This window comes from Oncorhynchus kisutch, linkage group LG23 (assembly GCF_002021735.2).
Source record: "Oncorhynchus kisutch isolate 150728-3 linkage group LG23, Okis_V2, whole genome shotgun sequence".
Classification (NCBI taxonomy): domain Eukaryota; kingdom Metazoa; phylum Chordata; class Actinopteri; order Salmoniformes; family Salmonidae; genus Oncorhynchus; species Oncorhynchus kisutch.
In genome coordinates, this window is record NC_034196.2 from 36,258,963 (window position 1) to 36,273,609 (window position 14,647).

At 42.2% G+C, this 14,647-nt stretch overlaps 2 protein-coding genes across 2 annotated transcripts in view; both read right to left on the bottom strand.

The window, feature by feature from the left end:
* gpr107 (G protein-coupled receptor 107) overlaps positions 1-2,683 on the bottom strand; it is a 31,137-nt gene extending 28,454 nt beyond the window's left edge. The window contains exons 1-4 of the mRNA XM_031802804.1: positions 2,507-2,683; positions 1,979-2,101; positions 1,758-1,808; positions 1,534-1,625 (exon numbers count right to left, since the gene is read on the bottom strand). Coding sequence (XP_031658664.1) covers positions 1,534-1,625; positions 1,758-1,808; positions 1,979-2,101; positions 2,507-2,605 — 365 coding nt within the window. The 5' untranslated portion in view covers positions 2,606-2,683. The remainder of the gene's footprint in view (positions 1-1,533; positions 1,626-1,757; positions 1,809-1,978; positions 2,102-2,506) is intronic.
* Positions 2,684-2,965: 282 nt separating this feature from the next.
* Positions 2,966-14,432, bottom strand: fpgs (folylpolyglutamate synthase). The gene is made up of 15 exons (XM_020457890.2): positions 14,230-14,432; positions 13,060-13,188; positions 12,892-12,945; positions 12,686-12,750; positions 11,511-11,625; positions 10,847-10,924; positions 10,302-10,363; positions 9,070-9,172; positions 8,755-8,832; positions 8,203-8,350; positions 7,966-8,049; positions 7,458-7,608; positions 7,220-7,295; positions 5,717-5,783; positions 2,966-5,432 (listed from the first exon to the last, which is right to left on the bottom strand). The coding sequence occupies exons 1-15, from the start codon at positions 14,371-14,373 to the stop codon at positions 5,050-5,052; spliced, it is 1,737 nt and encodes a 578-aa protein (XP_020313479.1). The 5' UTR covers positions 14,374-14,432; the 3' UTR covers positions 2,966-5,049.
* Between the last annotated feature and the right edge of the window lie 215 nt (positions 14,433-14,647).

Genomic DNA, 14,647 nt, shown 5'->3' on the forward strand with positions numbered 1-14,647 from the left:
AAGCCACTTTCTGGTTTGATTTTCCTCAGTTTTTCGCCTGCAATATCAGTTCTGTTATACTCACAGACAATATTTTGACAGTTTTGGAAACTTTAGAGTGTTTTCTATCCAATACTAATAATAATATGCATATATTAGCAACTGAGACTGAGAAGCAGGCCATTTAGTTTGGGCAACTTATTCATCCAATCTACTCAATACTGCCCCCCAGCCATAAGAAGTGAATTACATTTACATGATTAGCTCAATCAGGTAATATTAATTACAGAGAAAGGATTTTATAGAATAGCATGTCATATCACTTAATCCGGCATAGCCAAAGACATGACACATTTGATTAGTTGTTCAGGAGTCTTATGGCTTGGGGGTAGAAGGTGTTAAGAAGTCTTTTGGACCACGTTCAATGCCATCGGAAGAATCCCGGAACATATTCCAGTCTGTGTTAGCAAAACAGTCCTGTAGCTTAGCATCTGCTTCATCTGACCACTTTTTTATTGACCGAGTCACTGATGCTTCCTGCTTTCATTTTTGCTTGTAAGCAGGAACCAGGAGGATAGCATTATGGTCAGATTTGCCAAATGTATGGTGAGCTTTGTACGTGTGCATCTCTGTGTGTGGAGTAAAGGTGTTCTAGAGTTTTTTTCCTCTTGTTGCACATGTAACATGCTGGTAGAAATGAGGTAAAACAGATTCAAGATTCCCTGCAATAAAGTCCCCGGCCACTAGGAGCACCGCCACTGGATGAGCATTTTCCTGTTTGCTTATGGCCATATACAGCTCATTGACTGCACTCGGTTTGTGGTGGTAAATAGACAGCTACGAAGAATATAGATGAACTCTCTTGGTAAATAGTGTGGTCTACAGCTTATCATGAGAAACTCTACCTCAGGCAAGCAAAACTTGAGACTTCATTGTATTTTGTGCACGAGCTGTTTACAAATATACATAGACCGTTACCCCTTGTCTTACAAGAGGCTGCTGTTCTATCCTGCCAAAAAAAAAAGTGTAAAACTGACCAGCTGTATGTTATTCATGTCATCATTCAGCCACGACTCGGAGAAACATAAGATATTACAGTTTAATGCCCTGTTGGTAGGATGTACGTGCTCGTAGTGAGTCTATTTTCTAATCCAATGATTGCCAACGTACAAAGGCAGATTACCCACTCGTCGTCGGATCCTTACAAGGCACCCAGACCTACATCCCCAATATATAGTCTCTTTCTCCTGCGAATGAGATTATGATGAGGGCCTTGTCGGGTGTCTGGAGTAGATCCTTTGTGTCCGACTCGTTAAAGAAAAAAATATTTCGGTACGAGGTGAGTAATCGCTGTCCTGATATCTAGAAGCTCTTTTCAGTCATAAAAGACGGTGGCAGAAACATTATGTATAAAACAAGTTAGAAATAAATGTGGGAAAAAAACATAATAGCACAATTGTTTAAATTTGATTAAATTTCAAAAACTATTTGTAAACAATGGTAACTCTTTGTAGAAGGGTACATGGGGTTCCCTGCAGTCAGATAGAAACTCACTCATTTTTCTTGAAGTCAAATAACAGCAATGCCACAGCGACGTCACTGCTGGGAGACTTCTTAAGGACACAGTAGTCCAGATCTTGATCATCCTGTGCACACACACACACCAGACATTATTGATCTCATCCTGTTAGTAGGAGTACCTCCTGTGTAGGCCTAGTCCATGTTGAAAAGCTTCAGTAATAACAACAAACAGATCTTAGACTAGAATGGATACTCACTAAATATGTAGAGAAGCCATTGCTGCTTGTCCTATCCAGACTGAATCCAACCTGAAACAGGCAAAGATTACAAAATAGATGTTGGTCAGAGCCATGCATTTTGTTAATAAGAAGATTAAATGTACCTGGCTACATCATTTCCCAATGGGACTTCTCATGCAATGACAATTCCCAGAACAGTTATTGAACAGACCACTGACAGATATTGAAATTGATCTTACCGTGGAGCTGTCAATCTTGTCCAGATCCTCCCCAGTAAGGGTAAGACTGGACATATTCACTATCATGTAACCATGTTTGTAGAAGCCAAAAGTGTTCAGGTGGACTTTCTGTCGAATGTCATCCTGAAAGAATGTACATGACAAACAACATTTGATTTTGATCAAGGTCACTGTTAATTGACATTGTAGTATCAGTGCATTAGAGATTAGCTGGCCACCACACTTGGTCAATAACTGTGGCCTACCATTTTCAAATCATAGTACAAGGTGACCAGCTATTAAATCAAAAGCAACATAGCTAACAAGTGTTGCTTGTTAGCTAAAACGCTCAGTGGATAATATGTTAAATACAATTAGAGACGAGCAAGTATTGCGACCTTATGTCGTATCCACGCGTAATTAGCTACACTAGACGATGCATTTATTATGATGAACAGCTAGCTAGCTAGCAGCTAGGTCTGATTGGCATGTAACCCTATTCACTTGTATGACAGTAAGCGGCCATATGAAATTGGCAAATAAACCTACCTCGAGTTTAAGATGATGTAACCTGCAATGGCTTTCTCTGAGAAATAACAAAAATAACACAATAGTAGCCGTAAACATATATATTTTGTCGGTCGCCATTTTTCTAAAAAAGCATACTTGCAAGCAACACACTTCCGGCAGGATTTACGCACTGACGCATAAAAAATTCTGCTACGTCGTACGTTTTTCTTGTTTTGCGTTAATCTTTTGTTTTGGGTAATACATTTTTCCTTGTGTTTTTGGTACTTTTCCTCGTTTGTTTAACAACAAATTACATGTTCTGCTTGAAACATTGAGAATGTAAAACAATTTAATGTTCATCACATTGGCTACATTACAGGCCCTGTACAAAGCAAGTCAATCACCAAATATCAATGATGGAAAGAGTTGAAAATGCAGTAACCACATCAATACTAGCGCTTCCAAACAGGACTATTATGATGCATAAGAAAACACATCTGTTAATGATTAATTTAATTATCTTAAGTGCACATACATTTAAAACTATAGAATTTCGCTGAAATGTTAAGACCACTTTGAAAAAGATTTGGGAATAGTCTAGCAGTTTCTAAACCCCAGAGAAATATTGGCTACATTCCAGGCCAACTACATTGCAGTCACCTGCCAGATCGTACAACGCCTGGATCATATCAGCTACCTGTAGCATATAATGTAGCAATCTTATACCTGGCTGTGCAGTCGATAATAGGTCACCCATTAGTTGCTGTGTGTACTGCAGCATGACTGCAATATAGTCAGACTAGAACAGGGCCAATCACTCAAATCAAGGGCTAATTTCCATGGTACTTTGGGTATAAGCATTAGTCCAAAACGTTTTGCAACAGGAAAGAGTTTCTACTTTCTATTGGACAAATTCATGTAGAGCCATCCCTGTTTTATTCCGTTGGGTTCCTAGATTAAGATGGGTCCTATTGCAAAAAGCTTTGCAACAGATACCGACTTAAAAATACACCCTACCTCTAGAGTGTGATTGTGTGTTTCTTTACAGTGGACATACAATTGCACTCTCAGACACAAATTTCCAAGGCAGTGAACATTTTGAAATGTTAATGTCACAAAGCAACTGCAGTATAAAAGACTTATCAATTATGACAGCTTAGAGTAATTTACAGACATGTTAGTTTACATCGTGCTCAACGCTAAAGGTCTAGTTTTATTGTAGAGGTGTTACATTTTGATTTAACAAGGGAGAATCTCTGATTTACCAAGACAATGATAGCTACACGAAGCACATTTGAAATTTTTAAGAACACAGTCAACATATAATGCAAGTCCGCGAGATCGGCAAATGAGGAGCTCACTAAGAAATAGTGAAACCAAATTTAAACTGTTCTCTTTGTAAGAAATCCAGTTCATCTTTGCAACCCTCTCCCTGTGTGTCTCTTATTGGTAGCAATGAAAGGACAGGAAAGAGAGCCATTCTTGTACACAACCCAAAGAAACATACTGGGTGGAAAGAGTGAGGCCTTTGACTAACCGTTTCCACCTGTCATTTTCGGGGCCTACCGTCCCACTGCCTTCTTCTCAAACGCTTTTAAAGCACAACACCACTTCACGTAAACAATAACAGTAAACACCCGTGTCATACTAGAAGGCGCACAAATTAACCCCCCCAAGAGGCCATGTAAACAGTTTTGGCTTCAAATATAAGACTTAAGGTTAATATTTGTTTTCTATTGTTGGAGACTATTTGACTTGAATCCATTTGTGTTGCATGAGCCAGTTTATAATTGCATAATCCATTAATTAGTAGTAATAACTTGTTATTGGTTAGGATGTTGGGACTGAAGATTTATTGCAGTGCAGGGGAGGCTAGATTGTGTGAGAGACTATAGTCCCTCTTACACACACCTGCCCACAAAGGATCTGGACCCATGCTAACATCAATAGGGGGGAGGAACAGAGTTCTTGCCCAGCACTGACTGACTGTTTATCCTAGACCCAAAGAGGTGACCCCACCTAGCCAGAAGGCATATATATGCATGTGTGACCGGTTTGTGTGCTATGGAGCTGTAGCATCCAGTTTGTGTGTAATACATATCGTTTAAGCTTCCTTTGGTGTCTATCTGGAATTTGTACCAGAACCACTGATTGTTCTGTATCTCTGGTTCTTTTCATAGTGTACTGATGTGTATATATTTTAAAATTTCATTTTGGGCTCATCTGTAAAAGAGACCAGTCTCAAAATGACTCCCTGTCACAATAAAATAACGTGTGATCCTCAGTAAGGCTTTGTGTGGTACTGGCTAAAACATCTGACATGAACTTATATTGGCCAGAGCTCTCTATTTATCAATTGAAATGCAATGGCCATTTCTATTATGCTTACCAAGGACTGGGGGTGACACAAAACCCTGTTGCCTGGTACAAATTGAATAACCTACCAGTAAGCATAGCTAACAAGCTTTCCCTTAGGCTGCATGATATCCCAGCATTTAGCTCTCTCCAGAGAGGGTTTGTTCTTGATTCTGCTTAACAGACAAATCAATCTGATCTATTGCTGTTCTGACAGAACCATCCCTTTAAGAGGCAAAGGAAGGGTCAAGGTGTTTCAGGACGCCCCCAACCAGATGGAGGCTTCCAGCGACGAGGACGTGGATGCCAGTGGCATCTCTTAGCGGAGCAGCTTTGGCTGTCACGCTGGGCTTGACGGGGATGACCCTCTTGTCTGGATGTGCCAAGATAGAGTCCCTGCCCTGGCTGAGCCACTGGAGGGCGCTGAGGATGCAGGGGAAAACTAAAGTTTTGCTGCAGCACTCGGCTGCCACCAGTGGGAGAACATCGCGGGAGATGAGCAGCTGGTCGCCGGGCTTCTCTTCCTGGCCGTTGAGCAGGCGCCAGCTCCTCTGGTTGTCCAGGCAACGGGTGAGCATGTTTTCCACAGAGACATTGAAGTTTTGTTGGTCTGAGGAGAGGGAAGGTGTTCGGGGGGGGAAAGGTTACACAATGCTACCATGCTAGATTCTTCCAGAATCAAAATGGGTATAATTTAAAAATGGCAGATTGTACCGTCAAAGGGAGAGAACATGCTCACATCCACACCAATGATTAACACAGATCGCGACGCATAATTACAGAGCTATTCATTTAGTCATACTAGGCTACTGTTTGATCTGTCAAGCCGCAGTCATTGACAAAGTAGCTGATGTACGTTATGCCTGGCTAAAAATCACAATGTGATAGCCTTACCTGCGTTACATGATGCAATGGCCTCTGTGATGTTGGGGCAGAACACAGCAAAGTCAAAATGGCATGGCTGAAATCCCAATATAGAAAAAAACTCAATCAGTTACAGTTGCCCTACAAACCTGGCATATACTTTTACATTTTAGTCATTTAGCAAACACTCTTAACCAGAGCGACTTACAGGAGCAATTAGTGTTAGATGCCTTGCTCAAGGGCACATAGAGATTTCACTTAGTCCGTTTGGGGATTCGAACCAGCAACCTTTGTTACTGCCCTTAACCACTAGGCTAGCTGCTGTCCATACAGTGCGTTCGTCAAGTATTCAGACGCCTAGAATTTCCTTTTTTTTTTACAACCTTACTCAAATGTATTCAAATATTTTGTCCCCCACCTACAATACTCCATAATGACAAAGCAAAAACATGTCTAGAAATGTTTGTACATTTTAAATCTGATATTTAAGTAATTATTTAGACCCTTTACTCTGTACTTTTTTGACGCGCCTTTGTAAATCGCTGCCAGTAAGGTCTTCTTGGGTATGACTCTACAAGCTTGGCACAGCTGTATTTGGAGAGTTTCTCCCATTCTGCTCTGCAGATCCTCTCAAGCTCTGTCACGTTGGATGGGAAGCGTCGCTGCACAGCTATTTTCAGGTCTCTCCAGAAATGTTCGATCGGGTTCAAGTCCGCGGTCTGGCTGGGCCACTCAAGGACATTCAGAGACTTGTCCAGAAGCCACTCCTGCATTGTCTTGGCTGTGTGCTTAGGGTCGTTGTCGTGTTGGAAGGTGAACCTTCATCTCTGTACTTTGCTCCGTTCATCTTTCCCTTGAGCCTGACTAGTCTCCCAGTCCCTACTGCTGAAAAACATCCCCACTGAGTTTGAAGGTAGGCCTTGAAATACATCTACAGGTACACCTCCAATTATTTCTATTAGCCTATCAGAAGCTTCTAAAGCCATGACATTTTCTGGAATTTTCCAAGCTGTTTAAAGGCACAGTCAACTTAGTGCATGTAAACTTCTGACCCACTGGAATTGTGATAGTGAATTAAGTGAAATAATCTGTCTGTAAACAATTGTTGGAAAAATGACGTGTCATGCAAAGTAGACATCCAAACCAACTTGACAAAACTATAGTTTGTTAACAAGAAATTTGTGGAATGGTTGAAAAACGAGTTAATGACTCCAACCTAAGTGTATGTAAACTTCTGACTTCAACTGTATGCATCTGTTTATTTGTAATAACTTTGCAAACATTTCTAAAAACATGTTTTCCCTCTCATTATGGGGTATTGTGTGTAGATGGATGAAATAATCGTTTTACCATTGTGAATAAGGCTGTAACATAACAAAATGTGGAAAAGGGGAAGGGGTCTGAAAACTTTCCGAATGCACTGTATATGACAATACCATCACAACAGGATGGGCTGACATCATTTGTGATTGGGACACATTGATTGAATGTTTAGTACTTATCATTGTTGGACAGTTAACCTAGCCTACTCACAACTAGTAACTTTAGCATGGCCGCAGAGTCTCTCTCCCCCGTGGCGTTGAACAGTAGCACTCTGACCACAGGACCACTGTGAGGAGACATAGGGGGTAGGTATACGGTTAGGATACCAGAGATTATCAACTGACAGACTTCGCTTGAATTGCAGAGCTCAACAAATGGTAAGGTGCGTAGACTACAATTGACAGGACAACAGACCTAGTGGAGCACAAACTCACACGCAGATACTGACCCTGTGGTTCTTTCGTGTTGAGAGGCAACCTCGCTGAACCAGCTTACACAGGCCAGCATGCTACGGGTGGTGTGGGCCCCATCCAGGAAGTAGGTGACTGGGCCATGCTTCAGAGTCTGGGTCCTCCCCGGCCATTCAGTGTCCTCCAGCCCTACCGCCCAAGAGGAAAGTGATGTACTGTTGCTGAATACCAAAATGGAACCCTAGCATCTACTGCAGATCTAAAATGATTGGATAGGTGTAAGCAGGAAGTTGCGCTGGAGGCTTCCTTGGTTGTTGGTGCTGAAACAGGGGAACGAACCATGGACCTTGATTTACAGTCCACCTAGTCCTCTACTATAAAGCCATTAGAAATTCAACCCCCACCCCCCAATCCTCAAATTCAGAGAAAAACACGTAGTATTTTCATGACCTATCAATGCTCAGGTGATTGTGTTCACCCCTGTGGGTTTCACCGGAGGCTGTTATTTTGCAGGTGAGTGTGTTGGAGTTGTTCTATTGAACTGACCTTTCGCCATAATGGGGCTTGGCTGGAAGCCAGCGGCCGGCGACACGCCTTTACTCTCGTCAGCGGGGGAAGGGATGCTCTGGTCTACAGAAGAGTAGAAGATGAGGAATACACATGACCTGAAGTCACCACACAAACAAAACATACCATGTCCAATAATATCACACCTGTATACACCCAGGTTGTTCCTTTACCCTCCCACCCCCAGACCAGCCTCAAACACTCACTCCCACCTACCAGGAAGGCAGCGTCTCTGTAGCCAGCTGTGGCTGAGCTGCAGGGCAAGGGAGGCGTTGGAGCGCTGGTGGTGGCCAGCCAGGCCCAGACGCAGAGGTCCCGAGTCAGCAGGGTACTCCTCCAGTTCTGGGCACACCCAGAGAGGACACTGAGGAGGAAGAAGAGAGAGGGTAGGAGAAAGAGTCAAAGTTATTCAAGGACAGTCCAAGGGACAGATTCACATCAAAGTCCGATATTATGCCATTGTGTTACCCTGAAATGTGACATTAAACTATTTGCTCATTTACTGCTTACATAGATCATAGAATTCTTACGAGGCTCTTTGAAACTGTCATCTGCCCGCCCAGGATGATTTTTTTCATTAAACCACTGAGGTCACTTCTGGTGACTTTTTAAAAAGGACATTTCCCTCCAAAAGGAATAGGGTGGGGCACCACTGCTATATAAATACAGGGGAAACATTGTGTTCATACGTCATTGTAGGCCAGGTATCTACAAACTGTCTACAGACACTGTTGTATCTTGTTTTATGACTTCTTTATTGGCTCTCACCCCAATCTCCTTCGCTCGCTCTTTGAGAACCATCATAGGGCTGTCTGGTTGCTTCACAGTGAAGGCAGGAACTCCTGGCTGAGGAGACACGAGAAATTATTAAATATCGTCAGTAACTCCTACTGTTTATTTCAGCATAGTCAAAATGTTAACACTTGTGGCTTTCTTGGTGTTGAACTACACGCATTAAACAATCACGCGTCAATTGAGGCTACTTTGTAACATTCTAGAGGTGCTGTTCTGAAAATGTTGTGTCAGAATGTATCAAAAGTGCAGCCTTGACAAAGCAAGAGTTAAACTGTACTGCAATCTAACCTTAAAAATGCCCCCTTTCTGCCAGGCAATTTTCTCGATGGTATCCCCAAGTATTGAGGTGTGATCTATACCCAGGGAGGCGATGCCACACACCCACGGCCTCCTGTCAGAGGAGGACATACAGAGCATAGACTACAGAGTTCAGTGGACTCAATGGATCGTCACACAAAATAACTGTTTATACAGCAGGGAATGTGAGATAAATGGTCTGTACGATACTGCATGCAGAGGCAGCATAAATGACGTTTTTAAACAGATTTCATGTTAAAGGTAGACTAAATGACATAGCCATGTGGTAGAAGTGACCGACAGGCAACACTCCGATCTCACATCATCTGCGCATGCGTACGGGTTCACTTCACGCTGTTACAGCGTGGTAGCCACGGGAACAAAACAGAGAAGTTGAGCCTCCTGTTTCAACACTCTTAGAAATTGACCCACTAGGTGGTTTACTTTCTGCATCTACATCATAGCGCTGAGTCTACCTTTAACTAGTTTGTATTAGCTACTTGTTTTGAAAGTGTAACCAGCGGGTAAAGGGTGAGAACAGAAATGAACTGCATGTCAGATCCACCAGTTCTCTTGTTGGGTGACCATCTAGTGTAGTACTAGCTTTGATCTGACCATGGAGAGGTCCTACAGGTGAGAATGAACTGCATGTCAATGATGGGAAAGTACAGGGGCAAGTCAAATTAATCATTTGTCCAGCGTAGAAAATGTCTTCCATACATACTTAGAATTAGATAAGCATATCAAACCTGAATGCTTGTGCCGACGTTGCACATCTTTTGAAAGTCTTAACTCATTTAAAAGTCTGTTCTCAACAACCCTCTTCAAATAGCACCTAATGTCTCTCTCGCTCTATCAACTAACAATAAATGGAGACCTTTCATTGCAAAATGGGGCTGCTGACAAATGGGAGGCTTGACGAGACAGTCAGTCACGCTTTGTTAACGAGGTCGCACCATAGGACAAAATGGTGGAAGGGCTTGTCGAGTGAGTTCAGTGAGACATTAGGCACACAGCAGTAGTCACTAGAGACTTTGGAACTGAGCCAGGGGGTACAGTGAGGGGAATTAGGGTATGCTACAGAGGGGGATTCCATGAGAGGGAATGGTTACATCAGCTGCATCAAAGAGATCTATTTCTAATCTAATTAACGGCGATTACGGACCATTGAACTAAATCCGGTTCGTTTCCCATCCCATAGGATCCAACTACATGCTTCTTACCTGATTATGTTTGTGCAGTCGTAGGCTCCACCAATCCCAACCTCAATCACTGCCAAGTCCACCTGCATCACAAGACAATATGGGTGGCTGAGCTCAACTCACATTTCTATTCAGTCATTTCAAGAGGTCAATTGAAAGAATTGATGAGTGCCATTTTTTTTATTTTACCAAGAAGAATTGAGTCATGAAATGTAATTAACTTCCTGAATAGATGAGTCAATCATCTGACCCTGTGACAGATAAACATTTCTCCTGAGAGTTAAGGCCTACCAGTACAGGTTGTGACTCATTAGTAGCCATGAAGACACCAATATAAAAAAGAAATGTCACCACTATGCATTAGTGTCTGCAAAACATGAGGGGCCCCTTGTCTCCTTTTTCATGCCAATCCTATCAGGTGTGTGAAGAAATGAACAAGGACAGAAGGGAAAGGGAGCACCCACCAGCCCTAGACACCCCAGCAATGCTGCACAGGGACACCAGAGGTATGATGGGAATACAGGACCTGATATGAGAGATGTGGTACACCGGTTATAGCGACCTACCTTCTCCTGCAGGAAGATGTGGAAGGCCAGGATTGTCAGGAAGCGGAAGTAAGCGGGCATACTCCCCCCGTGAGTGTCCTGAGAGGGGTCAAAGGTCAACGGGATATTACTATAACAGCTTCGTAGTATCCCTTCAACATCTCAAAGAGCAAATACGCAACCTCATTTAAGGGCGACAGCTACAGCATGGGACATCTACAACAAATCATATGACACACATGCATGCACTGGTCATTATAGGACGAGAGGTTTTTCATTTTCTTCCTAAACTCAATTATCAGTTCTAACGGCTAGAGACAGGAATACTACACAAGGTAAAGTGGGCTGAATTCAGGCAATGGCCCAAGCCCAGATGTATACCGGTTACAGGCAAATTGTGAAGGGCCCTTCTATTTTAAATGTATGAGTAGAACTCATTTAGTTTCCAGTTCAGACAGTGGTACTTTATTAGTACGTCCAACTTAAAGATATTTTAAGAATTTATTAATTACATTTTCTCTACAGGAAAAGAAGAGGGAGCAACTTGTCATGGTTGGAGAATGTGTCATATTCTGAAACACATTAAAGACACACCCTTCTCCTTGGAGGTCAATGACCAGGAGCACCGAAAGCAGAACTCCAAACCGTCACTACAATTGGATTCGGAACCTTTTTGCACAACTACCTTGGTTTCATACAGCCGTCCATACACCTGCCAGAAATATTTTGTGAAGAGTTCTTTGCCGATTGGTTTTCCATTAATTCTTATCCTCTCCCTGACTTGTACCAAATGTGGGGAACTGCAATCGACAGAAAAGAATGTGTTAACAGTCAAAAACATGACTTAAAATATATAATTGAGGATGATTCATTCTTAAAAATAGGGGTATGGTAAGTGAACCTTTGCAGTAGAGTAGAAATTCACTGAAACATTTCTCAATTTCTTATGACTAAAATGAGTCTCATTTCTCCAATACATGTTCAAAAGGGTTAAAAATCCAAAACATGGGAATGGTTACCTAACACTAACCTAATAAAAGCAGTTCTGTACGAATGAGGTTTATGCAAAAAATAAATGAAGTAAAATCATAACGTCTGATCTTCAGGTCGGAAAGTCTGAGCTCTAGAAAGATGGCTGAGTTTCCGACTTGGATGACCGCTCAAAACAAATTTTCCCAGTGGGTTCATTTTTTCAGAGTTCTCAGTTATCTTGAACGCACTGAAGGTGGAGATTTCCGAGTTCCCAGTTGTCTTGCACTGCATCATGCACAAATTCATGCTGTTCCTATGACCAAAGACAGCGAAATATTCCTCAATATTAAAATAGACAAACTGCTAATAACAATAGAAACCCAGGGCTATCGATACATCATCAATTGCTAATCATTAATTGCAGCGCGAGTGGATGTAGGGAGAAGTGCGTTGTGCTTGTAATAATGTTTAATAACATTTAAGGTGTTAACAGAGTTTAATAAAAACAGACATGAACTCACTCAAAAGCCACAGCTCTTTGTTATATTCTTTGACAGTCTCTGGCCATGGTTTTAAAAGTTATGAAATCACACATAGGCTGTGGATGCTGTCTGGTGATTTGAGCTATTCGATTGGCCAGCGCAATAGGCGCACCCGATTTAGCCAGTCGATCATGACCAGTGCTCTGTACTACTACACAAGAACGTTGGCTAAGCAGTCAGTGAACTTACTGAATAATGTTTCATGCAGGAAATCAGGTGACAGATTATGGCTGAGTTAACTGGATGAGGCTGGTAACCACAAGTAAATGTCCTCAACTCTGCATCAAAAATGTATTAATTAGCTGTAGGTAGGACTGCTCTGGATTTGATACTTCTTGATATGTACCTGTAAAATCCAGTCCGAAAACCATAACTTCTCAGTATTTGTTCTGTGAAGGCACACGTTGACCCCTGAAAGATACAAATTTGAAACATTACTCACCTTCTTCCCACAATGCCATATCAAGTTGTTTACAACATTTGTTTGGCAAACTTTGCACAAGATACGAGCTTGGGGCTCTCTCATAGATTAGTGGATTTAAACACACACACCTTGCCTTTCGTTCCTGTGACATGAATGATATTGAGATGGTCAAGTTCTTCCACCTTGGAATCAAAATGGGAACGCATTTAGATTAGGAGATAATCAATACAGAATAAATGGTAGGGGTAGACACTGAATAAATGGTAGGGGTAGACACTGCTGTAGAATATATTTACCACCAGGCCTGCTCGCTCCAGGAAGCCCCTCATGGCCTGGAGCTGGAGTTGAGGGTGACCCCGCTCTCGGCGCACTTGCTCCAGGGCACAGGCATTGGTCTGCAGGGTATTGAGGGTGCACACTGCGTCCTGTAGAGGCAGAAATAAAACAAGAGTGCATGTAGTTTTTAATATCTCTGGATGGCATTTTATTTTACTTGACTTGACCTTTATTGCCTAGTTAACTAGGCAAGTCAGTTAAAGAACAAATTCTTATTTTCAATGACAGCCTTGTTCGGGGTAGAAGACAGATTTTTATCTTGCCAGCTCGGGGATTTGCACGGTTACAAGTCCATCGCTCTAACCACTAGCCTACCTGCCGCCCCAGAATTTTTACACAAGACCGTGAAATTAAAACCTTGCCAATTCCACTTTGTAGTGTTTGATGCACATACGTGTTTCATTAAGACTATAGTTGATAGCGGGGAGAAAACGCTTACATTTTAACATAATTTTACATGCTATGGAACGGTGTAAACTTTAAGCAGACAGTCTGTTGAATGCATGAGTTTACCATGGTAGCTATATTTACTTTGTTAATAATCTCGCACCATGACTTCACCAGCCACACGTAGCCTGTGGGCTGAGCTATCCAGATAGATAGTAGAGACCGTTTGTGGAGATGGCTAGCTTGCAAGTAAATGAAAGTTGAGCAGGTATGGTTGGTACAGTAACTACGTTTACTATCTGAACAGTGCACACTTCTTTAATTGGGGCGTTTGCATATTAACTAGTTTAAGTAGGCTAACAAAATATCAAATTGCTCAGCGGAGTATTTATTATTATTTTTGACAAATAACTTATGCTGAGAAGTTTCCTTAAACTGACCCGCGCCATGGTGCCTAGCCTCATAACTTGCAACAGAGAGCAGATTAGCTAATGTCCATCCCAAAGCCAGTCCATTCGGGAGTTTTAATAGTATTTGTCCCTTGCACGCGAACACTAGTTTGCTGATTTGAAGGTAAATGATTGCTAGATAGATGGCGAAGTAGGAAAATGGCTCTCATTTATTTGCAAGCTGTTGATCAAGTTGAACGTGAGCCATAAACTTGTCAAACTAGCGAGGTAACGTTAGATAGTACGTTAATTTGCTAGCACATTGGCTAGCAGATGATAGCCACAGTATCTTACCTGATACTCCATTCTGTGAAGTCGCGGTTCTGCCTTTGTACTTGAATACTTCACTGTGGTAAACTTGGACGACCAGTCCTTCTGGCGGAGGAACGCGGCAAATACGGAGCTCCGCTCCAACACGCGAGAAAAGCGTACCATCATGGGGCTTGTGTAAGCGCAGACAGGAAACTGCCGCCAAATTTGGGCGATATTCCTGTCAGAACTTGGTGTCGTCACGCCACGCCTCTTGAGAGAAATGTCTTGTTCTGTGGGGTTTATCGGCGGTTGGCACGTTATGGTGCATTACCGCCACCTACTCTACTGGAGTGTGGGCCAGAAACAAGGAGGAACTAAATCCTACCTGCCAGCCCCGTTTCTCTTAAAAAAAGACAGCAACATTTTTGAAGCTGTATCTAATGATGTTCTACACATTATG